Source organism: Artemia franciscana, unplaced genomic scaffold, assembly GCF_032884065.1.
Source record: "Artemia franciscana unplaced genomic scaffold, ASM3288406v1 PGA_scaffold_55, whole genome shotgun sequence".
Lineage (NCBI taxonomy): Eukaryota > Metazoa > Arthropoda > Branchiopoda > Anostraca > Artemiidae > Artemia > Artemia franciscana.
In genome coordinates this window covers 858,634-883,718 of record NW_027062695.1, presented here as the reverse complement: position 1 = coordinate 883,718, position 25,085 = coordinate 858,634, and the positions used below count along the sequence as shown (strand labels likewise).

The 25,085-nt window shown below is 35.6% G+C and overlaps 1 protein-coding gene across 4 annotated transcripts in view; it reads right to left on the bottom strand.

Moving 5' to 3' along the window:
* The window catches only part of LOC136042011 (glutamate-gated chloride channel-like), a 261,734-nt gene that overhangs the window by 112,581 nt on the left and 124,068 nt on the right, over positions 1–25,085 (bottom strand). For all 4 annotated transcript variants that reach the window (XM_065726850.1, XM_065726852.1, XM_065726853.1 and 1 more), the window contains one exon: positions 5,314–5,396. In XM_065726850.1, the coding sequence (XP_065582922.1) occupies positions 5,314–5,396 (83 nt within the window). The remainder of the gene's footprint in view (positions 1–5,313; positions 5,397–25,085) is intronic.

Sequence of the window (25,085 nt, the reverse complement as noted above, 5' to 3'; positions counted from 1 at the left end):
ACTAAAAAAAACTAAAAAAAGGTAAAAAACTAAAAAAAACTAAAAACTAAAAAAGAAAAAAATAAAAAAAAGGAAAAAACTGAAAAATAAAAGAGAAAAAGAAAACTAAAAAAATATGAATAAATATATATAAAAATAAGTTGTTTGTGGGTTATGTCTGTCTGTCTGTCTGTCGAGTGACATCGTGTTTGTCCGCATATGACGTCTGAATTATTTCACACTAATACAAAAGAAGAAAAAAAACTAAAAAAAGGTAAAAACTACAAAAAAAACTAAAAAGAAAAAAAACTAAAAAAGCTAAAAAACTAAAAAAAACTAAAAAAAGGTAAAAAACTAAAAACTAAAAAAACTGAAAAAACTAAAAAAAGGCAAAAACTAAAAAAAAACTAAAAACTAATAAAAAAACTAAAAAAGCTAAAAAACTAAAAAAACTAAAAAAACTAAAAAAAAGGTAAAAAACAAAAAAAAAACTAAAAACTAAAAAAGAAAAAACTAAAAAAAAGGAAAAAACTGAAAAATAAGAGAAAAAGAAAACTAAAAAAATATTAATAAATATAAAAAATATAAATATAAATATAATATAAATTAGCAATCAACAAAGCACCGAGACACAAATGACGACCGGGACACAGGGAGTATAAATGACGACCAGGACATAAGTAAAAAAAAAAAACTAAAAAAAATGGTAAAAACTACAAAAAAACTAAAAACTAATAAAAAAACTAAAAAATCTAAAAATCTAAATAAACTAAAAAAGAAAAAAAAGAAAAAACGAAAAAAATAAAGGAGAAAAACAAAACTAAAAAACGAATGTATATACAGACCGGGACACCGGGATACAAATGACGACCGGGACACAGGGAATATAAATGACGACCGGGACACAGGGACACAACTACAATGGGGACGCCGGGGGGCACAGGGGGATATAAATGACGACCGGGACACCGGGACACAAGGAATATAAATGACGCCCGGGACACTCAAAGAGAAATCACAGACTGGAACACCGGGACACAAATGACGACCGGGACACAGGGAATATAAATGACGACCGGGACACAGGGACATAACTACAAAGGGGACGCCGGGGTGCACAGGGGGATATATAAATGACGATGGCGACTCAGGGAATGGTCGATTAGCAATCACCATCAACAAAGCTCAAGGGCAATCATTAGAATCATGAGGTATAGATCTGAATACGGATTGTTTTCCCATGGACCATTATATGTTGCATGTTCAAGAGTCGGTAAACCTGAAAATCTATTTATATGCACAGACAATGGGACAGCAAAGAATGTTGTATATTCGCAAGTTTTACGTAGTTAAAAACATATATATATATATATATATATATATATATATATATATATATATATATATATATATATATATATATCTATCTATATTCACAGGTGGGACATAGGGACACAACTACAATGGCGCGTAACTAATATGGCGCGTAACGACTTACACGCGTGGGGGGCTTGGAGGGGGGTGCAAAGCGCCCCCACCAACTAGGTGTTGGGGTGGCGCGAAGCGCCACCCCAACAGATAGTACATATATCTATCTATATAAAAATAAGTTGTCTGTCTGTCTGTGGGTCTGTGGATCTGTGGATCAGGTGACGTCATGTTTCGGCTGACGTCAAGAAATTAGTTGCCGTCATTTTTGTTATGACGATGCTTAGTATATTGTAAAACACATTAATTTGGTTAATAATATACCATTTAAAACACCAAAATGAACATGCTGGAGTAGTCACTCGGTGAGAGAGGGTGTCAGAACGGAGAATGAAGGTCCCAGGTTCAAATCCTGGTTAGGCTAAAAAAGGTAAAAAACTAAAAACTAAAAAAAAAACTGAAAAAACTAAAAAAAAAGGCAAAAATTACAAAAAAAAACTAAAACTAATCTATACATAAAAAAGCCGAAAAACTAAAAAAACTAAAGAAACTAAAAAAAGGAAAAAACTTAAAAAACTAAAAACTAAAAAAAAACTAAAAAAAGGAAAAATGAAAAATAGAAGAGAAAAAGAATACTAATAAAATTAAAAATAAAAATAAAAAAAAAATAAAAAAGATAAAAAGCTAAAAAAAGGTAAAAACCAATAAAAAACTAAAAAGAAAAAAAGGTAAAAAACTAAAAAAAAAATTTCATCTAAAAAACTAAAAAAAAACTAAAAAAGGTAAAAACTAAAAGAACTAAAAAAGTAAAAAAAAAACTAAAAAAAGGAAAAAACTGAAAAATAAGCGGGATATAAAACAGGGGGATATAAATGACGACCGGGACACCGGGACATAAGGAATATAAATGAATCAGAAAATACAACTCATGTTTCCAAATGACGTCGTTTGGAGCCCAAATTGAAAATCCAGATCAATTTATGTCTACTTTCAAAGTAAAAGGGCAAATTTATCATAGAGCAGGGTCTCTTCTACCATTCTCAGGCGAGAATCATAAATTTTTACAATTGTACTTCATCAGTGATAGAAATTCTGAATTGAATGCACGTTGCGACATTTCTCCCAACATTGAAAGGACAATCGTTTCCCAATTACAACATCTTTTCCACGAAAATAATAATTTAGTGCGTCTGTTCAAAACAGCCATCGATTTGATGCCTACTTATACGCATAAAATTGTTATTTATTTGTTATTATTTATTTGTTTAATTGTTATTTATTGTTATTGCTGACAAAACACCTCCTGGCCAACATGTGCGTAGATACAATGCTCCAACTATCGACGAAGTGGCCATCGTTATGGTCGGTGATCAGTTTTTACCTCGAGATATTATTCTCAGGGTTTCCACCACACGTGCTACAACTAAAAATAGGCCTACCAATAATACTTTTAAGAAATATAAACCCACCAAAGCTTTGCTATGGCACTCGACTTGCCGTAAAAAAAACAATGGAAAACCTAATAGAGGCCACAATCTTGACAGGGCCTTTTGAGGGTGAGGCTGTTCTTATTCCTCGCATTCCCAAGATTCCAACGGATCTACCTTTTCAATTTAAAAGATTGCAATTCCCAATTCGATTAGCATTTGCAATCACCATTAACAACGCTCAAGGTCAATCATTAGAAAAATGTGGTATAGATCTTAATACTGATTGTTTTTCCCATTGACAATTGTACGTTGCATGTTCGAGGGTCGGTAAACCTGACAATCTATTTATATGCAGCGACAATTGGACAGCGAAGAATGTTGTATATTCGTAAGTTTTACGCAGTTAATTTGTATTTTATCTATCTATCTATCTATCCATCTATATAAAAACGAGTTGTATGTATGCATGTTTGTTTGTTTGTAAAAAGAGCGTTTGCATATGATGTCATTATTAGTGCATACGGCTTTGTATATGCAGAGACAATGGGAAAGCCAAGAATGTTGTATATTCGCAATTTTTACGTAGTTTAACTCCTGCAGACGAAATGAATGCTTGCCTAAAAAATTCTAATTTATAGGCACACGTAAAAATATTAAAATTAACTACAAATATGCGTGTCCGATTGCAAAACGATGACTCTGGTCAAACAGTAGACTCAATTTCAGGACGTATACAACTACCTGCTGATTTCTGTAATTTAGTGACGTCCAAAAATGAATTGATTGAAAAAGTAATTCCGAATATTCTAAAAAATTATAAAAATAATAAATGGCTAAGTGAAAGAGCGATTCTCGCACCCAAAAATATAGACGTCCACGAAATCAACAATATTGTTTTGAACAAGATTCGAGACCAGGCAGTCCTTTACAAGTCAGTCGACACAGTTTTGGAACCAAATGAAGCGGTTAATTATCCATCTGAATTTTTAAATTCCATAAATCCTTCAGGGTTTCCACCACACGTGCTACAACTAAAAATAGGCGTACCAATAATACTTTTAAGAAATATCAACCCACCAAAGCTTTGCAATGGCACGCGACTTGCCGTAAAAAAAAACAATGGAAAACCTAATAGAGGCCACAATCTTGTGGCTTTCCTCGCATTCCCATGATTCCAACGGATCTGCTTTTTCAATTTAAAAGATTGCAATTCCCAATTCGATTAGTATTTGCAATCACCATTAACAAAGCTCAAGGTCAATCATTAGAAAAATGTGGTATAGATCTTAATCCTGATTGTTTTTCCCATGGACAATTGTACGTTGCATGTTCGAGGGTCGGTAAACCTGACAATGTATTTATATGCAGCGACAATTGGACAGCGAAGAATGTTGTTTATTCGCAAGTTTTACGCAGTTAATTTGTATTGTATCTATCTATCTATCTATCTATATAAAAACGAGTTATGTGGATGCATGTTTGTTTGTTTGTAAAAAGAGCGTTTGTATATGACGTCATTATTAGTACATACGGCTTTGCATATGCACAGACAATGGGAAAGGCAAGAATGTTGTTTATTCGCAATTTTTGCGTAGTTTGAAACACATATATAAATCTATCTATATTCACAGGTGGGACACAGGGACACAACTACAATGGCGCATAACTAATATGGCGCGTAACGACTTACGCGCGCCGGGGGGGCTTGGGTGGGCGCGAAGCGCCCCACCAACTAGGTGTTGGGGTGGCGCGAAGCGCCACCCCAACAGCTAGTATATATATATATATATATATATCATGAAAAGAGAAATCACCAATGCTACAGCACAAAAAAAAAAAAAAAAAAAAAAAAAAAAAAAAAAAAAAAAAAAAAAAAAAAAAAAAAAAGAGACAGAAGGAGAAAAGGAAGACTGTTTATATATATATATATGTATATATATATATATATATATATATATATATATATATATATATATATATATATATATATCTATATCATAGGTGGAACACAGGGACACAACTACAATGGTGCGTAATAACTTGCGCGCGGGGGGGGGCGAGGGGGGGGTGAAGCGCCCTAACCAACTAGGTGTTGGTGTGGCGCGAAGCGCCACACCAACAGCTAGGCATCTATAGTAATTATTCTATATGAGTCGTAATATCAAACCATTGTCCATGCTTATGCCTAAGGTATGACTGGATATTACTTTTTAACTTCTCCATTTAATCATTAATGCTTTACTTCGTCTACCAAAGAAAATGCTTTTATGTCTTCAGGTTCTTTGTTTTAAATACAACCGTGCAACGCCTGTAGAGTCTACAACTGTACAGTTGCACACATTTTTGTAGACATTTTTTTTTCATTTCCTCGGAAAACTTTTCGTTTTGTTGCAAAATCTCATGTCTTTGTCAGTCAGTCTCATAGAGTTTAACAATCTCTTTAATTTTACACTCTCTTACAAGAAAATATACTTACAGCTAATCATGCTAAGGGAACAAGTCTGCTTATCTAAAGGGTACAGCTTCAAATTCATAGGACAAGCCAGTGTCAATGATATTCTGGAAAAAAAAGAATACATTACTGACATTCTGTATGTATTATCATTGTTCCTTGTCAAGGGGAAAAGGGTAATGAGTGTAAAAAGAAAAAAGGACTTGCCAAAGAGGTTTTTTTATACAAAGCCTGGAAATAAGTAATTGATCCACTTCTGCTATAAAAAATATCAGATTTGCAAAAAAACAAAAAAAAATTGATGGGACCTGAACTTCTTTCGTCCAAAGGAGTATGTTTCTTCATTCTCTATCGTTTAATTTCCTTAAAAAATCGGACTTTTATAAACTCTGAATCTGCAACAATGCACCATTGTAAACTGAATATATAACTTTGCCGTGCATGATCAATATTCCTCTATCTCATGGTGGAGGAGTTGCTTTTTTTTGTAAGTGTACCCTCCCAAATTGGGTTCTATCATTTTCTGAAATAGAGAACAACTCCAAAACTGAAGTTTTATGGCTCTGGACCAGACCCAAAAACCTCCCAAAAGACGTATCTTGCATGATTTTTTGTATTATTTATTACCCTCCCCGTAGTGGATTTAAGAAGGAGCTGACGGCATATCTGCAACTTTATACTGACAGAATTCGCCACAAGTACCCCTATGCTGCAATTACATTATGTGGTGATTTTAATGAGCTAGACCAAAAGTGGCTTAGCGCTGCTCTTAGTCTTGACCAGGTAGTAAAGTCACCTACACGCAGTGATAAAACCCTAGACTTGATTTTTACCAACGTTGAAGATTACTACTGTGCCCCGAAAATAGCCCCTCCATTAGGGGCAAGTGACCATCTATGCATCTTTTGGACCGCTTTATCATCCTTCCCCCTAAACCATTGATCAGTTATTCATATAGACCCATTACTGAGGAGAAGATTGCCCATTTCAAAGTAAAACTTAGCTCCAAATCCTGGGCCAATATCCTATGTCTTACCAATGGTGATGAAGTGGCTTCTAAGTTTTCAGCTGAACTTTTCCAGTTATACTGTGACACCTTTCCAGTGAAAAAAGTCAGTTACAAATCCAATTGTAAACCATGGATAAATAAAAAAATTTTGTGCCTTTTGTGCTTCATTTATTAAAATGAACGTGATAGACTCTTTGAGGAAGGATTTTTCCAGGAATCACGAAAACTTCGAAACATTATAATTAGTGAAATTCGTAAAGCAAGAAAAGAGCATGGTGCTCACGTGCTCAATAAGTTACTGTATTCGAACCCTAAGAATTTCCACAAATGTATCCAAGATCTCATGGGAAAGGTCTCTTCTAAGTTTCTCCTACTGGATAGTAATGGCAACCCAGTGAGTGCAGATATCATAAACGATTATTTTACGTCAACTTGTAAAACTGACCCGCCACTCCAAAATATGCCGGCCAACAGTGCAGTAAGTGACATTCCTGTGATTAGAATACATCAGACCCAGCTTAAACTCGAAAATCTTGATACAAATAAGTCAGTTTACCCAGGTGATATCCCTACCAAATTGATTGTGAAATGTGCCCATTATTTAAGTGTACCTCTAACTGCAATTTTTAACCAATGTCTTGTAGATGGTATTTTTCCAATGTGTTTTAAGCGAGCTTTTATATCACCTATACCAAAAAACAAGACCCCAAAAGTCCCCTCTGACTTAAGACCAATATCAAAAACCTCTATTTTCTCTAAAATTTTTGAAAGTTTTATTTACAATTTCCTCTTTGATGATATTCAAGATACAATTAACCCAAATCAGTTTGGCTTTAGGCCGAATCATAGCACCACCCATTGTTTATGTTATATACTTGACACTGTTTTCAAACATCTTGAGTTAAATAGTTCCTATGTTGAGGCTGTTTTTGCTGATATTAGTAAAGCCTTTGACAACTTGGATCATCAGACAGTTATTGATAATGCAAGGGCTTTAGGTGTCAGAGATTTTGTTTTACGTATAGTAGCTAGTTTTTTATCTGGTCGTGAGCAATGTGTAGTCCTCCCTAACGGAGATTCATCTGGTTTTACCTCAATTTCCTGTGGAGCACCCCAAGGGACTAAATTGGGTCCTTTAGCATTCTTAATTGTTTTTAACAATGTTTTACCAAACTTTGACAACACTTTTAAATTTGCGGATGATTTGACATTACTTAACCTTTGTTAGTAACGACAAACACTCTGGGCGTTAAACTTGACTCATTCATTAACAACTTAAAGAATGATCTTGCCAATGTTAAACTCAATCTGAGCATACCGAAAAGCAGTTCAATGCTATTCTCCTTTTTAAAAAATATACCCCCAATCAATAATTACCTTTGCATCCCAAACTTAAACATGGTTAAGCTACTTGGTGTGCACTTGGACAATGACCTTAAATAGAAATCTCACTCTTTTCACTTATTTAAAACAGGTGGTTTTCTCCTTAGATCTTTCTCCCTTCTTAAACGGTTCTCTATATCAATCAAGAACCTTAAAATAATTTATTGTTCTTATATAAGACCTTGTCTTGAATATGCTTGCCCTGTCTGGCACCCTGGACTGACCAAATCCCAATGTTCTAAAATTGAAAGCATTCAAAAAAGAGCTATAAAAATCATACTGGGGACGTCCTATACTACTTATGATGAAGGTTTGGCTAGACTTGAACTCACTACATTGGAATCACGACGTCACTTCCTTACCATGAACTTCGGGCACAAGTGCCTTAGTTCTGACTATCATCGACGTCTTCTTCCCCCCTTCAAAGAAAACCCCCCAATCCTTCCCAATACAAGACTTAATGCTCGTAGAGCTCCAAATACTCAACTTGACTTGTGTCCCCAAATGTTGACAATGAGGTACAAAAACTCTTTCGTTCCCTATTTTGTTTCGCATTTTAATAATTGATTTAACTTTGTAACTATGTTTATCTCTTAACATTTATTTTATCATTGTAATTATAATTGTTCTGACGTGCTTATGCTAGCTTGTGTGCTATTTTAGCCAATAAATCATATTCTATTCTATTCTATACCACATTAGCATATTACACAGGATACATTATCAGCATATGATGTAGAGGAATAAGAAGAATGACCACTTTAGTTAATCGATTTAGATGAATTCAAATGGAATGGTAAAATCAGTGTAATCAGACAAATGATCACCGAAGTAATACATATTATTTGATATCAAATTGGAATAATAGAATTTATAATATAGTATTGAACTTTTGTTCAGTGTTGAACTATCCAATAAGTTTGAAACCCTCGTTTTGCCCGAAGATGCAGATTGTGAGACAATATGGGAGAGTATGAAGTCATGCTATCAAGAAGTGGCAGAATCAACAATTGGGTACCGTCCAAAATTGAATGATGAATGGCTCTCCCAAAAGACGTGGGACCTGATCGCTGAAAGGAAAAAGATAAAAAGCCAACTCCTGGATGCCCATGTACCAAGTGTACAAATACACAAACAAGATGATTATAGGAGGATCGACAAAGAAATCAAGAAAAGTGCACGGACAGATAAGAGAAACTACATTGAGCAAAAAATAATACAAGCCGAAGATGCAGTGAAGAGAGGAAACTCGAGGACCCTTTATAAACTAACGAATGAAATAATAGGCAAGAAACCGATTCAAGATGGACCTGTAAAAAATCCTGATGGCGTTCTCATCACCGAGCGATCGGCTATTGATGAAACATGGGCTAACCATTTTGAAAAGCTTTTGAATAGACCACCACCCGATGAGCTTCTAGATGTACCCTCTATAGCTTTCCTCAAGCTTGACATCAATACAGAACCCCCGACTCTTGACGAATTACTAACAGCCACAAAGAAATTAAAAAACGGCAAGGCACCAGGCAAAGATCGTATCACGCCGGAGTTGATAAAGGCATCAATCAGTTCATGCATATCTATATGGCTGCCCTTGTTCCGAAAAATTTGGATGACACAAAAAGTGCCAATAGATTGGAGGCGCAGCACACTCATAAAACTCTTCAAAAAAGGCGATAAGACAAAACCTGGGAATTGGAGAGGTATTAGTCTCTCATCCATACCTGGCAAACTTCTTTCACTAATAATCCTTCACAGAATACAGAGTCCACTTGACAAGTACTTGAGAGAAGAGCAACATGGTTTTAGACCATGACGTTCATGTACCGATTTGATCTTCACACTAAGGGTGTTAATTGATGATAGCCGAGAATGGCAAAACAAATTGTACATGGCATTTATAGACTTTGAAAAGGCCTTTGACTCGCTGCATCGGGAGACTCTATGGAAACTACTAACCTTTTATGGGATCCCTGAGAAGTTAATAGCCCTCGTAATGGCTCTATACGAAGAATCTGAATGCTGTGTTAAAACAACAGAAGGAAGGACAAGATACTTTCGTGTCCTTTCCGGTGTTAAACAAGACTGTGTTTTGTCACCTTTCCTGTTTGCGCTAGCCATTGAACATCTGCTCCGTAACACTGGCACCAGAAGCACATAATTAAACGTAGAACACCAAATTAATGATCTAGACTTTGCCGACGATATCATGCTTATTGAGTCCTGTAAACAAAGATTACAAGAATTTCTAGAAGATATACGTGACAAAGGCCGACTTATGGGACTAAGAATCAACGCTGATAAAACAAAAAGTAAGGCAGTAACCGATTCACCTTTACACCTGAGATGCGATAACCAGGACATTGAGCAGGTTCTAAAATTTAAATATCTTGGGAGCACAGTTTTAAATACAGGATCAACTGAAAAAGGACATCATGCCGCATTGGGCAGGCCTCTGGCACATTCAACAGACTGAAACCGATATGGAGGTCGCAGAATTTCTCCCTCCGACTCAAGCTTCGTCTATTTAATAGCAACGTCATCCCCGTCCTGTTATATGCTTCCGAAACCTGGCATCTGAATAACAAGCAAGAAATGTGAATTCTAGTTTTCGAGAATACATCACTGCGGAGAATACTAAACATCCATTGGTCACAAAAAATCTCTAATGAGAAGGTGAGACGGATGACCGGACAACCCATAGTGACAGATGTCATTAGGACAGGTCGGTGGAAATACTTGGGTCATGTACTTCGTATGGACGATTCCCGGATCCCGAAAGCGACGTTCCAGAGGCGACCAGAAGGAAGAAGAAGAAGAGGCAGGCCGCGCAATAAACTACGGCGTACCTATCAGACGGACCTGCGAAACATAAATGCTTCCCTTCAACCGGCGTGGGAAGATGCCCTTGCTGCGGCGCACATGAGGGATGACTGGCGGCTTCTCGTTGATGCCCTGGGTGCCTCTGGAGGCACAGGAGGATCTAAGGTCTAAGGTAAAGGTAAGGTATTGAACTTTACTTGACAGCATATATTAACATAGGTAAAGTGTAACCGCTTGTATTGTCATATTCATGAGAATAAGCACCCATATCAACAATTTCTAAAGGGAACTCATGGTCGTCCATGTCCCACCTCCAAGGGGCCCTTAATAGCCGTCTTTTAACAGCCCTATCCCAATGATGATGAAAGTAGTCATGGCACGAGTAGCAAAAGTAGTTGTGGTAAGGATAGTCCTGAAAATTTTCACTTTTGCTAAAATTAAACATCATCAACGAAGATGTGCACTTGTCATATTTTGCTTTTATTTTTCAAATTTCAATATTAGCCTCAGATTATAGGCCCACAAGTTCAGATATCTCTATTCTTCAGCTCCATTGGAATTGGAATTTAAAATCTATTTTGGTAATATTTATGCTACTAATTTTGTTTTTATTTTGAACTTTTTCTTGTAATATTAGTATCAAATTTTTACCCATAATTGTCAGAAACCCTAAAATATGAATACAGTTTTTGAAAATGAACCGCTGTCTGTGAACTGAATTTTTAGTGATACTTTTCCCAGATATATCCCGAGTGAAACAAACAATCGGATTATTCTAGACCTGAAAGATGAACCCTTCCAAAGTTTTGTAAGAATTCCAAGTGGGCTCCTTAATTCTTATATTTCTTCAAATATTACCCACATCTTTCTTGTTTAAACTTAGAGAGTGAATATTGAGATAATGATGTTGACATATCATCGGTATAAAAGCGAAAGGATGTCCCTTAAGAGCCTTAATTTCTTGGAGTTGAAAAAAGCAGAAGAAAGATGAGGTTGCAGTTGTCCAAAGTTTTCATTTGAGAGTTTCCATCATAAATTGCGTAGTTTTAAGCGTTATTTCTCATTTATATAAAACAAACGAATAGAAGATGTAGAAATAAATGTTATTGTTTCAAGACTACGACTGTGTATGAATAAAGAAGTTAAGTCACAAAGAGCACAGGGCTATTTTACCATGCATTGAGTGGGGAAGAGGGTTATAAAAAAAAATTGATAGTGATATAAAATGTAGTTAGTTTGAGTCATAGCAACAGAAAATCTTTCTATTCCTCTCAAATCCTTAACTTTCACTATCAGCACCAAAATTATTTATTAAGTAATTAGTCTTTTTAAATTTCAGCTTAAAATCAATCTTTGATAATCTGCTATCCAGTTTCCTTTACATAACATCAATAACAGCCAACTCACATATTTTTAGTATCCCAAAAAAGATCCTACCGGTCTTTGGTTTATAGTAGCATAAAGAACAAGGTTAGCCGCATTCCCATCATTCCAGTAACATACTGGGTTATGGGTCATTTGACGACCATGTGTGGTTAAAAGAAACACAAAGAAATATGAAGTTATAAGACACGAAACAACGAGCATCACAACCAGTTACGAATGAAAACGAATCACGAAAAAAAAATCTTTGGGTAGAAGACAACCGAAATGAAAAATCTCAACGAGTAAAAGGAATAAATAATAATAGCGAACACTTTTTTATAATCTTTGTTACACATAAATTATCGTTACTATTTTGGCACTTTCTCTTTAAATTAAAATTAAATAAAAAGATAATTTTTCTACAGAAAGTAAGAATTGACATTAAAACTTAAAAAGAACAGAAATTCTTACGTATATGAGGGGAGCTACCCCCTCCACAATACCCCTTCTCTTTATGCTAAATATTTTTAAGAACTTTCAAAAAAGGTAACTGTTCATTTCTTCTGCAAATCTTCTTCGAAAAAATTCATTATAGCTTCAACCACTTCTTTCTTTGTTTCAGTCGTGAGCTTGTCTCATATTTTTCATTAAGACGAGTTTTCAGTAAAGTCAGGGCTCAGAATCCTTCACTAAAGGCCACTAGATTCTGCTTTGGCCTTCATATCAGTGCTCTGTATTTATTTTATATCATCAAGAGCTGAAACTCCTCCATTAAAGGCCAGTTGCTTCTGCTTTGGCCTTCATATTAGTGTTCTGCTTATATTTTATTTTCATCAGGAGCTGAAACGATTGCACAAACGAATCAACTACGTCTTTTATGCTGTCAGCCCTCTCATTTCACGGGATCTGTGATAATTGTAAAGATTCAGGCTGTTTCCAATGGAAGAGAGGTTTTCTTTAAGGGTGACGAAACAATTTGTAGATCAAGAGAAGGGTATATGTACTTCCACTAGAATGATAATTTATTTATAATCAACTACACAAAACAATGTGAGGATAGTGGAGTAAAAAGAGAGAAAACAAAATATACATCAGGAACGAAAACAAAACAAGGAAAGTAAACAACACGCATCTACTGATAAGGAGATGATACTGATATCATCTGCGTAAGCAAAATACGACACGTCAGTAAACCCTATAAAATACTTCCGAGAGATCTTGGCAATTATCCCAGCAATACACATCTTGAAAATATAAGGTGTTGACACTCCACCTTGGCGTACACCACAATGGACTACAACATTTTCTTGCATTAGAGTCCCGTTAGTTTTAAACGTAAGTGTGCATGACTGTACGAATATCTCAGAACAAATATAATAGAAATATTTACACCATTTACAGATAGAGATGACAAAGCTTGACTATGAACAAAACTATCGAACGCCTTAGAAACATCTAACGAACAGAAATGAACTTGCTCATTTCGTTGAGAGGCTTGACGTAGAACACTTGCGAGTACCCTGTGGGCGTGTGCACAACTTATTCCTTGCTTGAACCCAAACTGATTTTCTCCATAAAATGCTCTCTCATTGATTGACGGAAGTAAAACATATTCAAAATCTTGCTTAGCATACCCGTGACTGTAATGGGGTGATAAGAAGAACAAGCAGAAGCATCCTTTCCCTGTTTCAATATTGATGTAACAGTTCTAGAGAGAAAATTGTAATGAACCATGGAACTAACCAAACACATATGAAATAATAACTGCAAATGAAACATTAGTTCTTTGGAATCAGGCCGAATATTTTTAACAGAAATACCATCTATATTACATGATTTTGATTTGAGCCGCTTCATTGACTTAATGATAAGGTCATACGAAACAGGAAAGACGTGCCGCTGTGACAGGTTACGAGGTAAACAAATGTTTAGTAACTTACTATAAACAGAATACACAGAATAATTTAACTTTGAGAAAATTTGGGAGTAGTGTGGCAGCCATCGAGACGAAGAGATTTTACTTTGGGCATTATAATCGTCAAACTTTGAACTATTTGAAAAAAAATTTTTCAATCTTTCTTATTCTTAGGGAATTTTTTCCTATAAAGACGGGTTTTTCTGAGAGCAGAGACCTAGTAAAGAGCAAACCACGACACATAGCAACTAAACGTTAAGATACTACAAGCATCTTTTGAAAAGTTGCTTATTTGGTTCCATAAAGTTACATTAAAAGATGATCATTAGAAGAACAAGTCATAGCATATATAGGACTTAAATAGCTGCTGAATTCTTTGAGTTTCGTCTCTTACTATTTCAAAAAATTGTCACGTAGTAACTGGAGCATTATCGTGACTGGAGCATAAACTAGTAAAAGGCGAACTGCAGCCCAAAGCAACCCAAAGTTAAAAAACACGTTTTGAAAAACTGAGAAAAAATTGCCTCTGATACTGATTCAGGAAGCATGACTATTACTTCGTTTAATTTTGAAAATAAAGGCTCATAACAAAAAGAAAATTAAGGCGATTTCGAAAAAAGCCTGAGACCCCTTGGGAATGGAGTATTATCGAAAGGAAAAGAGCACCATTAGAATCAATATCGACGAAAACCTTGTATAGGGTAATTACAATCCCCTCCCCCCTTGAGCAACAAGGGAAACTACTTTTTTCCGTTCGTAGCACTGATTTGTCTCCCTTTACAGAAGAATATCATACGTGAATGTTTAATGGCTCAATGTAAAGTAAATTGCTACATATAGTCGCTTTTTTGCAAAAATTTTTTTTTTTGCAAAACATTGAATTTTTGACTGGCTTCCCTGTGGTTGGTCTCTTACTATTCCAAGTAATAAAAAGCAATAGGATTTGTTCTGTGTGTTCTCAACATATATAGAATGTTGGCTGCAACAGCTGCTGTAACGTTGTAAAATTATTTCAATGGGGGATTACAACAGTTCAAAACCCTTGAAAAGAAAAAGCAAAAGTTTGAAGCTTATTAGACCGAATAGTACGTAAAATCAAACGCGTTTCAATACTTATATATTTTTGGATATACAGCAGTTATATTAGTTTTATCATGGTTGCAGAAGTTGCTGCAACCAAGTAATCATGGTTACAGCAGTTATTGCAATCTAGTAAAAAGGCAACCATAGCCCATTGTAAAGAAAAATTAAAATGAGTTTTGAAAAAAAGAAGTGCTTCATGAGAACAAATTGCCATCTAACCCTGACTCTGGAATGGTAACTATTTTTTCATTCATAGCAATAAGAATATCATTAGTGATAAGTTCCAAAACATTTTAGAACACCTATCATAGCCATCAGATAAAACTTCTCTGGTAGCTCAAATGTCATTTCACTAAAAATTTAATTCAATATGTTTATGCGCATAATAAAGAATATACATCCTCTAGATCCATTGACCGTGTATAGAACATCTAGTTTATTTTTTAGTTGCTGGGTATTTTTACAGAAATAAATAGCAACCCTGTCACCCTACTAACCCTCTCACCCTGCGGAGGGATTCGGATACTAGACTTCGTAATTTTAAGCAAAGCATAAAACCTTGCTATTATAATTAAAAGGATTACAAGGAACCATACATTTCTGTTTGATGAATGTTCACTTGTGTGGGAGAAAGATCCAAGATTCAATCGGTTAAAACCATAGTATCTAGTCAGGAGCCCAGCTAAGAGGGATAGGGGGTGTTGTGAATTGGGGTGAGATTTTAGGTGTCACCACCGTATATCAGTACCTTGGAAAATTTACCCAATTATCTCGGAAATTTAGCTTGTGTGTCCTCATTTGTAGGCATACCGGACAATTTTGTTGACACTTTCTTTCAATTCCTCCTCAAAACTTAAAACTGTAGCTGAACCATTGTATCCAGTTTGCCTAGCATGGATTCGTCAGAAAGAGACAATACCTTGTGAATGTAAAGTACATTTTTCATTTTCATATACGAATGATTAAAATTTAAAATCCCACCATTGAAATTTAGATTTGATTAATCAATTCCAATAAAAATCTTCTTTCAATTAGATTTTCACTTATTTGTGTTTATGGCTTCGTTGATTAAGTTTTTTCTTATTTGACACTACTGCAATATCTGCCAAATATCTGACATTTCTTTTTTTTGTGCTCGAAAGCTACTGATCAGAAAAGGTAAGGAAAATCAAACAATTCTTATAAATGGCTTAATGTTTGGAATCCCAAGTGATTTGTTGAGGCCATTCTTTGGTGCGTAATAAAACAGAGACAGACATGTGAGTATGAATATGGGAAGAGAATGGGGGTCTAAACCTTAGGGGTTTAAAATTATTTTTTGGAGGGAATTAATCGGAAAATTATGTCGGTATTCTAGTGATGCGATACCGATATATCGGTATCGGTATCGGACCTCAAAAATCCATATAGGTTGGGCTTTAGCATATATAACCCGGAGAAAAGCACTAGCAAAGTATTCCATAGTTTTGCTATTACCAAATAAAAAAAGTTTTTGACAGAAAAAAATTATTCATTTAGATAAACTGATCTTGTAAGATGTTTTAACAATTATTTAATCTTCAATTTTCCCAGGAACACAATATATATGTTCTTGAAAAGTATTCTTCCTTTCTTTTTTATTGTAATTTCGCTAACATAGCTTAAAACCTAGAGAAAAATAATCCAAGGGGAATTTCACTGACCAGGTCAAGCATGGTCCGTCTTTTACGACAATGTCCAAGCTTTGACTGCTTGCAAATGACAAATTTTCCAGTCGGTATAACACTGATGCAAGTATGAAAACTTGAATTTAAGAATGGATTCAGCAAAATGCAATCAATAAATATCCCTCATTTCATGCTTTATTGGTCAGATAAAAAGACATGTCCAAAATGAATTAAAGCAGTTTCTCTTGAAACGCCTCGAATAGACAATTAAAGTAAAGTAAAACTACTCTGTATGGCTGCTAGGAAAGAAGGAAAACTGTACTATATTCGTCTATTGTTATTTTCACGGTTTATTACAGCGCTCTTTTACTGTATATAATAATAATAATAATAGTAATAATAATAATTATAAAAATAATAATAATAATAATAATAATAATAATAATAATAATAATAATAATAATAATAATAATAATAATAATAATAATAATAATAATAATAACAATAATAATAATAGCAATAATCTATATATATGAAAATAAGTTGTAGGTTTGTGTGTTTGTCCATGTTTTGTGTTTGTCCGCATATGACGTCATTATAAGTATATAAGGCTTTGCATATGACGTCAAAGGCTTTGTATATGACGTCATTATAAGTATATAAGAAGGCGATTCAAAGAGAAATTTTAGTATAGATCTTACAATGGCAGAAGAAACAGCCGAGGAAGCTGCTCAAAGAGTTAATTCAAAGAGAAATTTTAGTATAAATTCTACAATGGCAGAAGAAACAGCCGAGGAAGCTGCTCAAAGAGTTAATGCCAAAAGGCTTGCGGCTAATAGAGAAAGTAAGAAAAGAAAGAGTGCAGAGGAATCACAAGAACAGCGTGAAAACAGGCTTGCATCTCAAAGAGAAAATACCCAAAAAAAATCGTGCCGAGGAATCACAAGAACAACGTGAAAACAGGCTCGCGGCTCAAAAAGAAATTACCAAAAGGACATTTATGATAAGATAATGTATTGTATCGATAACAACGTTGGAGAAATCTTGTTTTTGGATGCGCCAGGAGGTACTGGTAATACGTTTGTGATAAAATTGATTCTGGCATCAATTCGATCAAAAAATGACATAGCGTTGGCGATTGCGTCGTCCGGAATAGCCGCAACGTTGCTGCCTGGTGGAAGAACTGCTCACTCCGCTTTGAAATTGCCTCTGATTTCCAAATCACCTGGGATGGGTAAAGCATTGCAGCAATGCGAACTTATTATTTTGGGACGATTGCACAATGGCACACAAAAAATCGCTCGAGGCTCTGGATCAATCATTGCGACATTTGCGAGGAAATTCGAAACCCTGTGGCAGCACATTAATACTGCTTGCGGGAGATTCCAGGCAAACATTACCTATAATACCTAGATCAACCCCTGCAGACGAAATGAATACTTGCCTGAAAAATTCTAATTTATGGGCACACGTAAAGACATTAAAATTAACTACAAATATGCGTGTCCGATTGCAAAACGATGACTCTGGTCAAACATTTTCAGATCAATTGCTGGCAATTGGAAACGGAAAGCTCCCAGTAGACTCAATTTCAGGACGTATACAACTGCCTGCTGAATTACGTAACTTAGTGACGTCCAAAAATGAATTGGTTGAAAAGGTATTTCCGAATATTCTAACCAATTATAAAAATCATAAGTGGCTAAGTGAACGAGTGATTCCGGCAGCCAAAAATAAAGACGTCCAAGAAATCAAAAGTATTATTTTGACCAAGATTAGAAACCAGGCAGCCCTTTACAAGTCAGTCGACACAGTTCTGGAACCAAATGAAGCGGTTAATTATCCATCTGAATTTTTAAATTCCCTGCATCTCCCAAGGTTTCCACCACAAGTGCTACAACTAAAAATAGGCTTACCAATAATACTGTTACGAAATATCAACCCACCAAAGCTTTGCAATGGCACGCGACTTGCCGTAAAAAAAAAAAAAACAATGGAAAACGTAATAGAGGCAACAATCTTGACAGGGCCTTTTGAGGGTGAGGCTGTTCTTATTTCTCGCATTCCCATGATTCCAACGGATCTGCCTTTTCAATTTAAAAGATTGCAATTCCCGATTCGATTAGCATTTACAATCACCATCAACAAAGCTCAAGGGCAATCATTAGAAAAATGCGATATAGATCTTAATACAGATTGTTTTTACCATGGACAATTGTATGTTGCATGTTCGAAGGTCGGTAAACCTGACAATCTATTTATATGCACAGACAATGGGACAGCGAAGAATGTTGTATATTCGCAAGTTTTACGTAGTAAATTTGTATTGTATCTATCTATCTATCTATCTATCTAAATAAAAACGAGTTGTGTGTATGCATGTTTGTTTGTTTGTAAAAAGAGCGTTTGCATAAGACGTCATTATAAGTATATAAGGCTTTGTATATGCACAGACAATGGGACAGCGATGTATTCGCAAGTTTTACGTAGTTAAAAACATATATATCTACTAGCTGTTGGGGTGGCGCTTCGCGCCACCCGAACACCTAGTTGGTGGGGCGCTTCGCACCCCGCCAAGCCCCCGGGCACGCGTAAGTCGTTACGCGCCATATTAGTTACGCGCCATTGTAGTTGTGTCCCTGTGTCCCACCTGTTAATAGAGATAGATATATCTATATATGTTTTTAACTACGTAAAACATGCGAATATACAACATTCTTCGCTGTCCCATTGTCTGTGCATATAAATAGATTGTCAGGTTTACTGACTATTGAACATGCAACATATAATTGTCCATGGGAAAAACAATCCGTATCCAGTTCTATACCTCATTATTCTAATGATGTGTCCCTGTGTCGCGGTTGTCATTTATATTCCCTCTGTCCCGGTCGTCATTTGTGTCCCGGTGTCCCAGTTTGTAATTTCTCTTTGAGTGTTCCGGTCGTCATTTATATTCCCTGTGTCCCGGGGTCCCGGTCGTCATTTGTGTCCCGGTGTCCCGGTCTGTAATTTCTATTCGGACAATCCCTGTGTCCCGGTCATCATTTATATTTCCCGCCTCTGCCCCCGGCATCCCCGTTGTAGTTTTGTCCCGGTCGTCATTTATATTCCCTGTGTCCCTGTCGTGATTTGTGTCCGGGTGTCCCAGTCTGTAATTTCTCTTTGAGGTTCCCGGTCGTCATTTATATTCCCTGTGTCCCGGTCGTTATTTGTGTCCCGGTGTCCAGGTATGTAATTTCATCAGTTGACAAACATGACGTCAGTCGACAAACAACTTCATGACGCATACAGCTCAATCCTTATAATGACATCAGTCGACAAACATGACTTTAGTCGACACACAAACATGACGTCACTCGACACACACACACAAACACACACACAGACAACTTATCTATATATATATATATAATCTAGCTGTTGGGGTGGCGCTTCACGCCACCCCAACACCTAGTTGGTGGGGCGTTTCGCGCCCCCCAAGCCCCCCCGCGCGCGTAAGTCGTTACGCGCCATATTAGTTTTTTTGTAGTTTTTACCTTTTTTAGTTTTTTTCTTCTTTTGTATTAATGCTAAAGCCAAGGTTCAAACCTGGAGCCTCTCGGACCTAGAACCTGAAACATAACGCTTTACCAACTCAGCTACTTCGGCTTGAATACATTCGTTTTGAGCAGCTTCCTCGGGTGTTGCCATTGTAGGTTCTTCAGTCATTTAACAATTAGAAATTTCTCTTTCAACGGTCTTCTTACAATTAAAAATTTGTCTTTGAACGATATTCTTAAATACCTGTGTCCTGGTCGTCATTTATATTCCCTGTGTCCCGGTCGTCATTTGTGTCCCGGTATCCCAGTCTGTAATTTCTCTTTGAGTGTCCCGGTCGTTATTTATATTCCCTCTGTCCTGGTCGTCATTTGTCTCCCGGTCTGTAATTTCTCTTTGAGTGTTTTTTCTTTTTAGTATTTGTAAGTTTTTTACATGTTTTCTTTTTTCAGTTTTCTTTTTCTTCTTTATTTTTCAGCTTCACTATGAAACACATATCGCCGAACCTTTGTTTTTTTAACTAAAATCTGGTAGGCATTGATGACCTTATCCAAGTCAAAATCCCAAACCCAATCATCATCGCTATCATTTTCAGTTTTGATATGTTTTGACTCTCGCTGTCCAGGTGGATCTTCATCTAACTGCGCGGTTTTGCGTTCTTTAGCCTCAAGCCTGTTTCCTTGCTGTTCTTTTGATTCCTCGGCACGCTTTCTTTTCTGACTTTCTCTATCAGCAGCAAGTTTTTTGGCATAGACTCTTTGAGCATCTTCATCGGCTTTTGCCATTGTAAGTTCATCAGTCATTTTAAACTTAAACATTAATAGATTTCTACGTGAACATATATGTCTTAAATATCTTTAATGACGTCACCGTCATAGCAAAAATGATGACAACTAACTTCATGACGTCAGTCGACACAGAAACATGACGTCACCTGACAGACAGACACACAGACAGACAACATATTTTTATATATATAGACTAGCTGTTGGGGTGGCGCTTCGCGCCACCCCAACACCTAGTTGGTGGGGGCGCTTCGCGCCCCCCCCAAGCCCCCCCGCGCGCGTAAGTCGTTACGCGCCATAATAGTTACGCGCCATTGTAGTTGTGTCCCTATGTCCCACCTGTGAATATAGATAGATATATATATATATATGGTTTTAACTACGTAAAACTTGCGAATATACAACATTCTTTGCTGTCCCATTGTCTTTGCATATAAATAGATTGTCAGGTTTACCGACTTTTGAACATGCAACATATAATGGTCCATGGGAAAACAATCTGTATTCAGATCTATACCTCATGATTCTAATGATTGCCCTTGAGCTTTGTTGATGGTGATTGCTAATCGACCATTCCCTGTCCCGGTGTCCCGGTCGTCATTTACATCCCCCTGTTTCCTCCGGTGTCCCCGTTGTAGTTGTGTCCCTGTGTCCCGGTCGTCATTTATATTCCCTGTGTCCCGGTCGTCATTTGTATCCCGGTGTCCCGGTCTGTATATACATTCGTTTTTTAGTTTTGTTTTTCTCCTTTATTTTTTTCCTTTTTTTTTCTTTTTTAGCTTATTTAGATTTTTAGATTTTTTAGTTTTTTTATTAGTTTTTAGTTTTTTTTTCTTTTTAGTTTTTTTGTCCCGGTCGTCATTTATATCCCCCTGTTTCCCCCGGTGTCCCCGTTGTAGTTGTGTCCCTGTGTCCCGGTCGTCATTTATATTCCCTGTGTCCCGGTCGTCATTTTTTTAGTTTTTTTAGTTTTTTAGCTTTTTTACTTTTTTTATTAGTTTTTAGTTTTTTTGTAGTTTTTGCCTTTTTTTAGTTTTTTCAGTTTTTTTTTTAGTTTTTTATTGGTTTTTACCTTTATTTTAGCTTATTTTTCAGTTTTTTCCTTTTTTTTAGTTTTTTTTAGTTTTTAGTTTTTTTAGTTTTTTACCTTTTTTTAGTTTTTTTAGTTTTTTTAGTTTTTTAGCTTTTTTATTTTTTTTTATTAGTTTTTAGTTTTTTTTGTAGTTTTTGCCTTTTTTTTAGTTTTTTTAGTTTTTTAGCTTTTTTATTAGTTTTTAGTTTTTTTTGTAGTTTTTGCCTTTTTTTAGTTTGACAACTTATTTTTATATATATAGATAGTTTTTTTTTTTACTTATGTCCTGGTCGTCATTTATACTCCCTGTGTCCCGGTGCTTTGTTGATTGCTAATCGAACATTCCTTTTGTCCTGGTCGCTTTCTCTTTGAGTGTCGTCATTTATTAGTTTTTTCCTTTTTTTCTTTTTAGTTTTTTATTGGTTTTTACCTTTATTTTAGCTTATTTTTCAGTTTTTTCCTTTTTTTTAGTTTTTTTTTATTTTTTATTTTTTTTAGTTTTTTACCTTTTTTTAGTTTTTTTAGTTTTTTTAGTTTTTTAGCTTTTTTACTTTTTTTATTAGTTTTTAGTTTTTTTTTTGTAGTTTTTGCCTTTTTTTAGTTTTTTCAGTTTTTTTTTTAGTTTTTTATTGGTTTTTACCTTTATAGTTTTTTTAGTTTTTTAGCTTTTTTATTTTTTTTATTAGTTTTTAGTTTTTTTTGTAGTTTTTGCCTTTTTTTAGTTTTTTCAGTTTTGACGTCACCTGATCCAGTTTTTTCAGGTGACGTCACCTGACACATCCATCCACACATCCACAGACAGACAGACAACTTATTTTTATATATATAGATAGATAGATAAGTTGTCTGTGGATGTGTCTGTCAGGTGACGTCATTTTTGTGTGTTGACTGACGTCATGAAGTTAGTTGTCGTCATTTTTGTTATGACGGTGACGTCATTAAAGATATTTAAGACATGCGTTCACGTAGAAAGAATCACAAGAACAGCAAGAAATCAGGCTTGCTGCTGATAGAGAAAGTAAGAAAAGAAAGCGTGCCGAGGAATCAGAGCAACCTGAAAGTTATCGCCTGGCATTCAGGTACAGCCCAGTCGATGATTATAGCTTGAGTAGATGTGTTCAAATCGGGACTATGTCTAAAATTTGTCCCTATTGCAAGGCCTTGAAATTCCATGGTGAAACAATGGGAATGTGTTGCGCCTCAGGAAAAGTTAAACTTCCTCTATTGGCTGCACCACCAGAGCCATTGAAGACTTTCCTTACTGGAACTACGTCAGAATCTAAGCGTTTTTTGTCACAAATTAGAAAATATAACTCATGTTTCCAAATGACGTCGTTTGGAGCCCAAATCGAAAATCCAGATCAATTTATGTCTACTTTCAAAGTAAAAGGGCAAATTTATCATAGAGCAGGGTCCCTTCTACCATTCTCAGGCGAGAATCATAAACTTTTACAATTGTACTTCATCAGTGATAGAAATTCTGAATTGAATGCACCTTGCGAAATTTCTCCCAACGTTGAAAGTTTGAAAGTTGAATTGTTCCCAACAATTGCAACATATTTTCCACGAAAATAATAATTTAGCGCGTCTGTTCAAAACAGCCATCGATTTGATGCCTACTGATACGCATAAAATTGTTATTTCCGCTGACAAAACGCCTCCTGGCCAACATGTGCTTAGATACAATGCTCCAACTATGATGCAGTTATAAATGACGGTAATACCACAAATGTTGGAAGATTAACAATTTTACCTTCGTCATATGCTGGCAGTCCCCGTCATATGCATGAATATGCTGAAGATGCTATTGCGTATGTTCGTCTCTATGGTCGTCCAGATTTATTTATTACATTTACATGTAATCAATCTTGGGACGAGATACTGCAGCTTTTACTTCAAGGACAATCGGCGGTTCATAGACATGACATTACGGCCCGTGTCTTCCGGCAAAAGTTGAAATCACTGATAAACTACATAGTAACCTCATAGATGGTTACAATCAACGATTATAAAGTAATTCATTAATGTATTGGCATAATGCTTTTCTTAAATGGTAAGTGATCGTCTTTAGTATAGCCTGGATAACAAGACAACTTAGTAACCATCCTTACGTGTGATTGAGCTTTATTCCTTTCGACAGCCTTTTTATCTCTTTTAAATAAACTGTTCTGATACGTTCTCCGATACTTCAGGATATTATCTCTTTTTTTTGTATAGTTCGCTTTTCTTAGCGTAGATAGTCAATAACTTGACTCTGATACTTCTCTCGGTTTATTTTTCTTTTAAATTGATCTTTTGAGACCATTTTTTTCAATATTCAAGCTATTTCATAAAATTACTTATTGAGTAGTTAGAATCTAGCAAAAACAAAACTAATTTAAAAATTTTCAGGTATTTTTCTAGTTTGAATTAAAAAATTAAAATTATTGCTCAGAAATCATAAATAATTTTGCGGTTTACATAGTAACTTTAGCGATTCTAAACTGAAAACTAAAATATAAACACAAGTGATCTGCTTATGGAAATGTAGCACATCATCATAATATTGCGTATGCTTTTATGCCATATATGGTTACAACCTAAGATCATAACTTTATTTATCAGTCTTGCACATGAAAATAGAGTTTTTCATAAAAATTGATTCTCTTTAAAAAAGTCCCCCCCCCTCCGGTGTCCCCGTTGTAGTCGTGTCCCTGTGTCCCGGTCGTCATTTATATTCCCTGTGTCCCGGTGTCCCGGTCGCCATTTGCATTCCCTCAGTCCCGGTCGTCATTTGTGTCCCGGTGTCCCGATCTGTAGCGTCAACTTATAATGACGTCATATGCAAACCCTCTTTTTACAAAAAACATACAAAATACAAACATGCATACAACTTATTTTTGTATATATAGATTTATAATTACATCAATTTCCTTTAAAATGAGCCATTAAACTTCTCTCTATGATGTTCTAGTGCCCCACTAGCTGCGGAGAAAAACAAAGGAAAAAAGATGCCCTTGATGCAGAATATCGTAGTTGAAGCAACTTTTCTTGTTTTTTGAGGCAATGAATTTTCTTTGTTATTCAAGCAAAGGTGCTGTAAGCTTCCTTCATGAAGGTTTCGGACAAGGGGATTCTAATAGTAAACTTTGTATTTCGATCAGACTCCATTTTTAGAGCTATGGGCAACTATATTTCT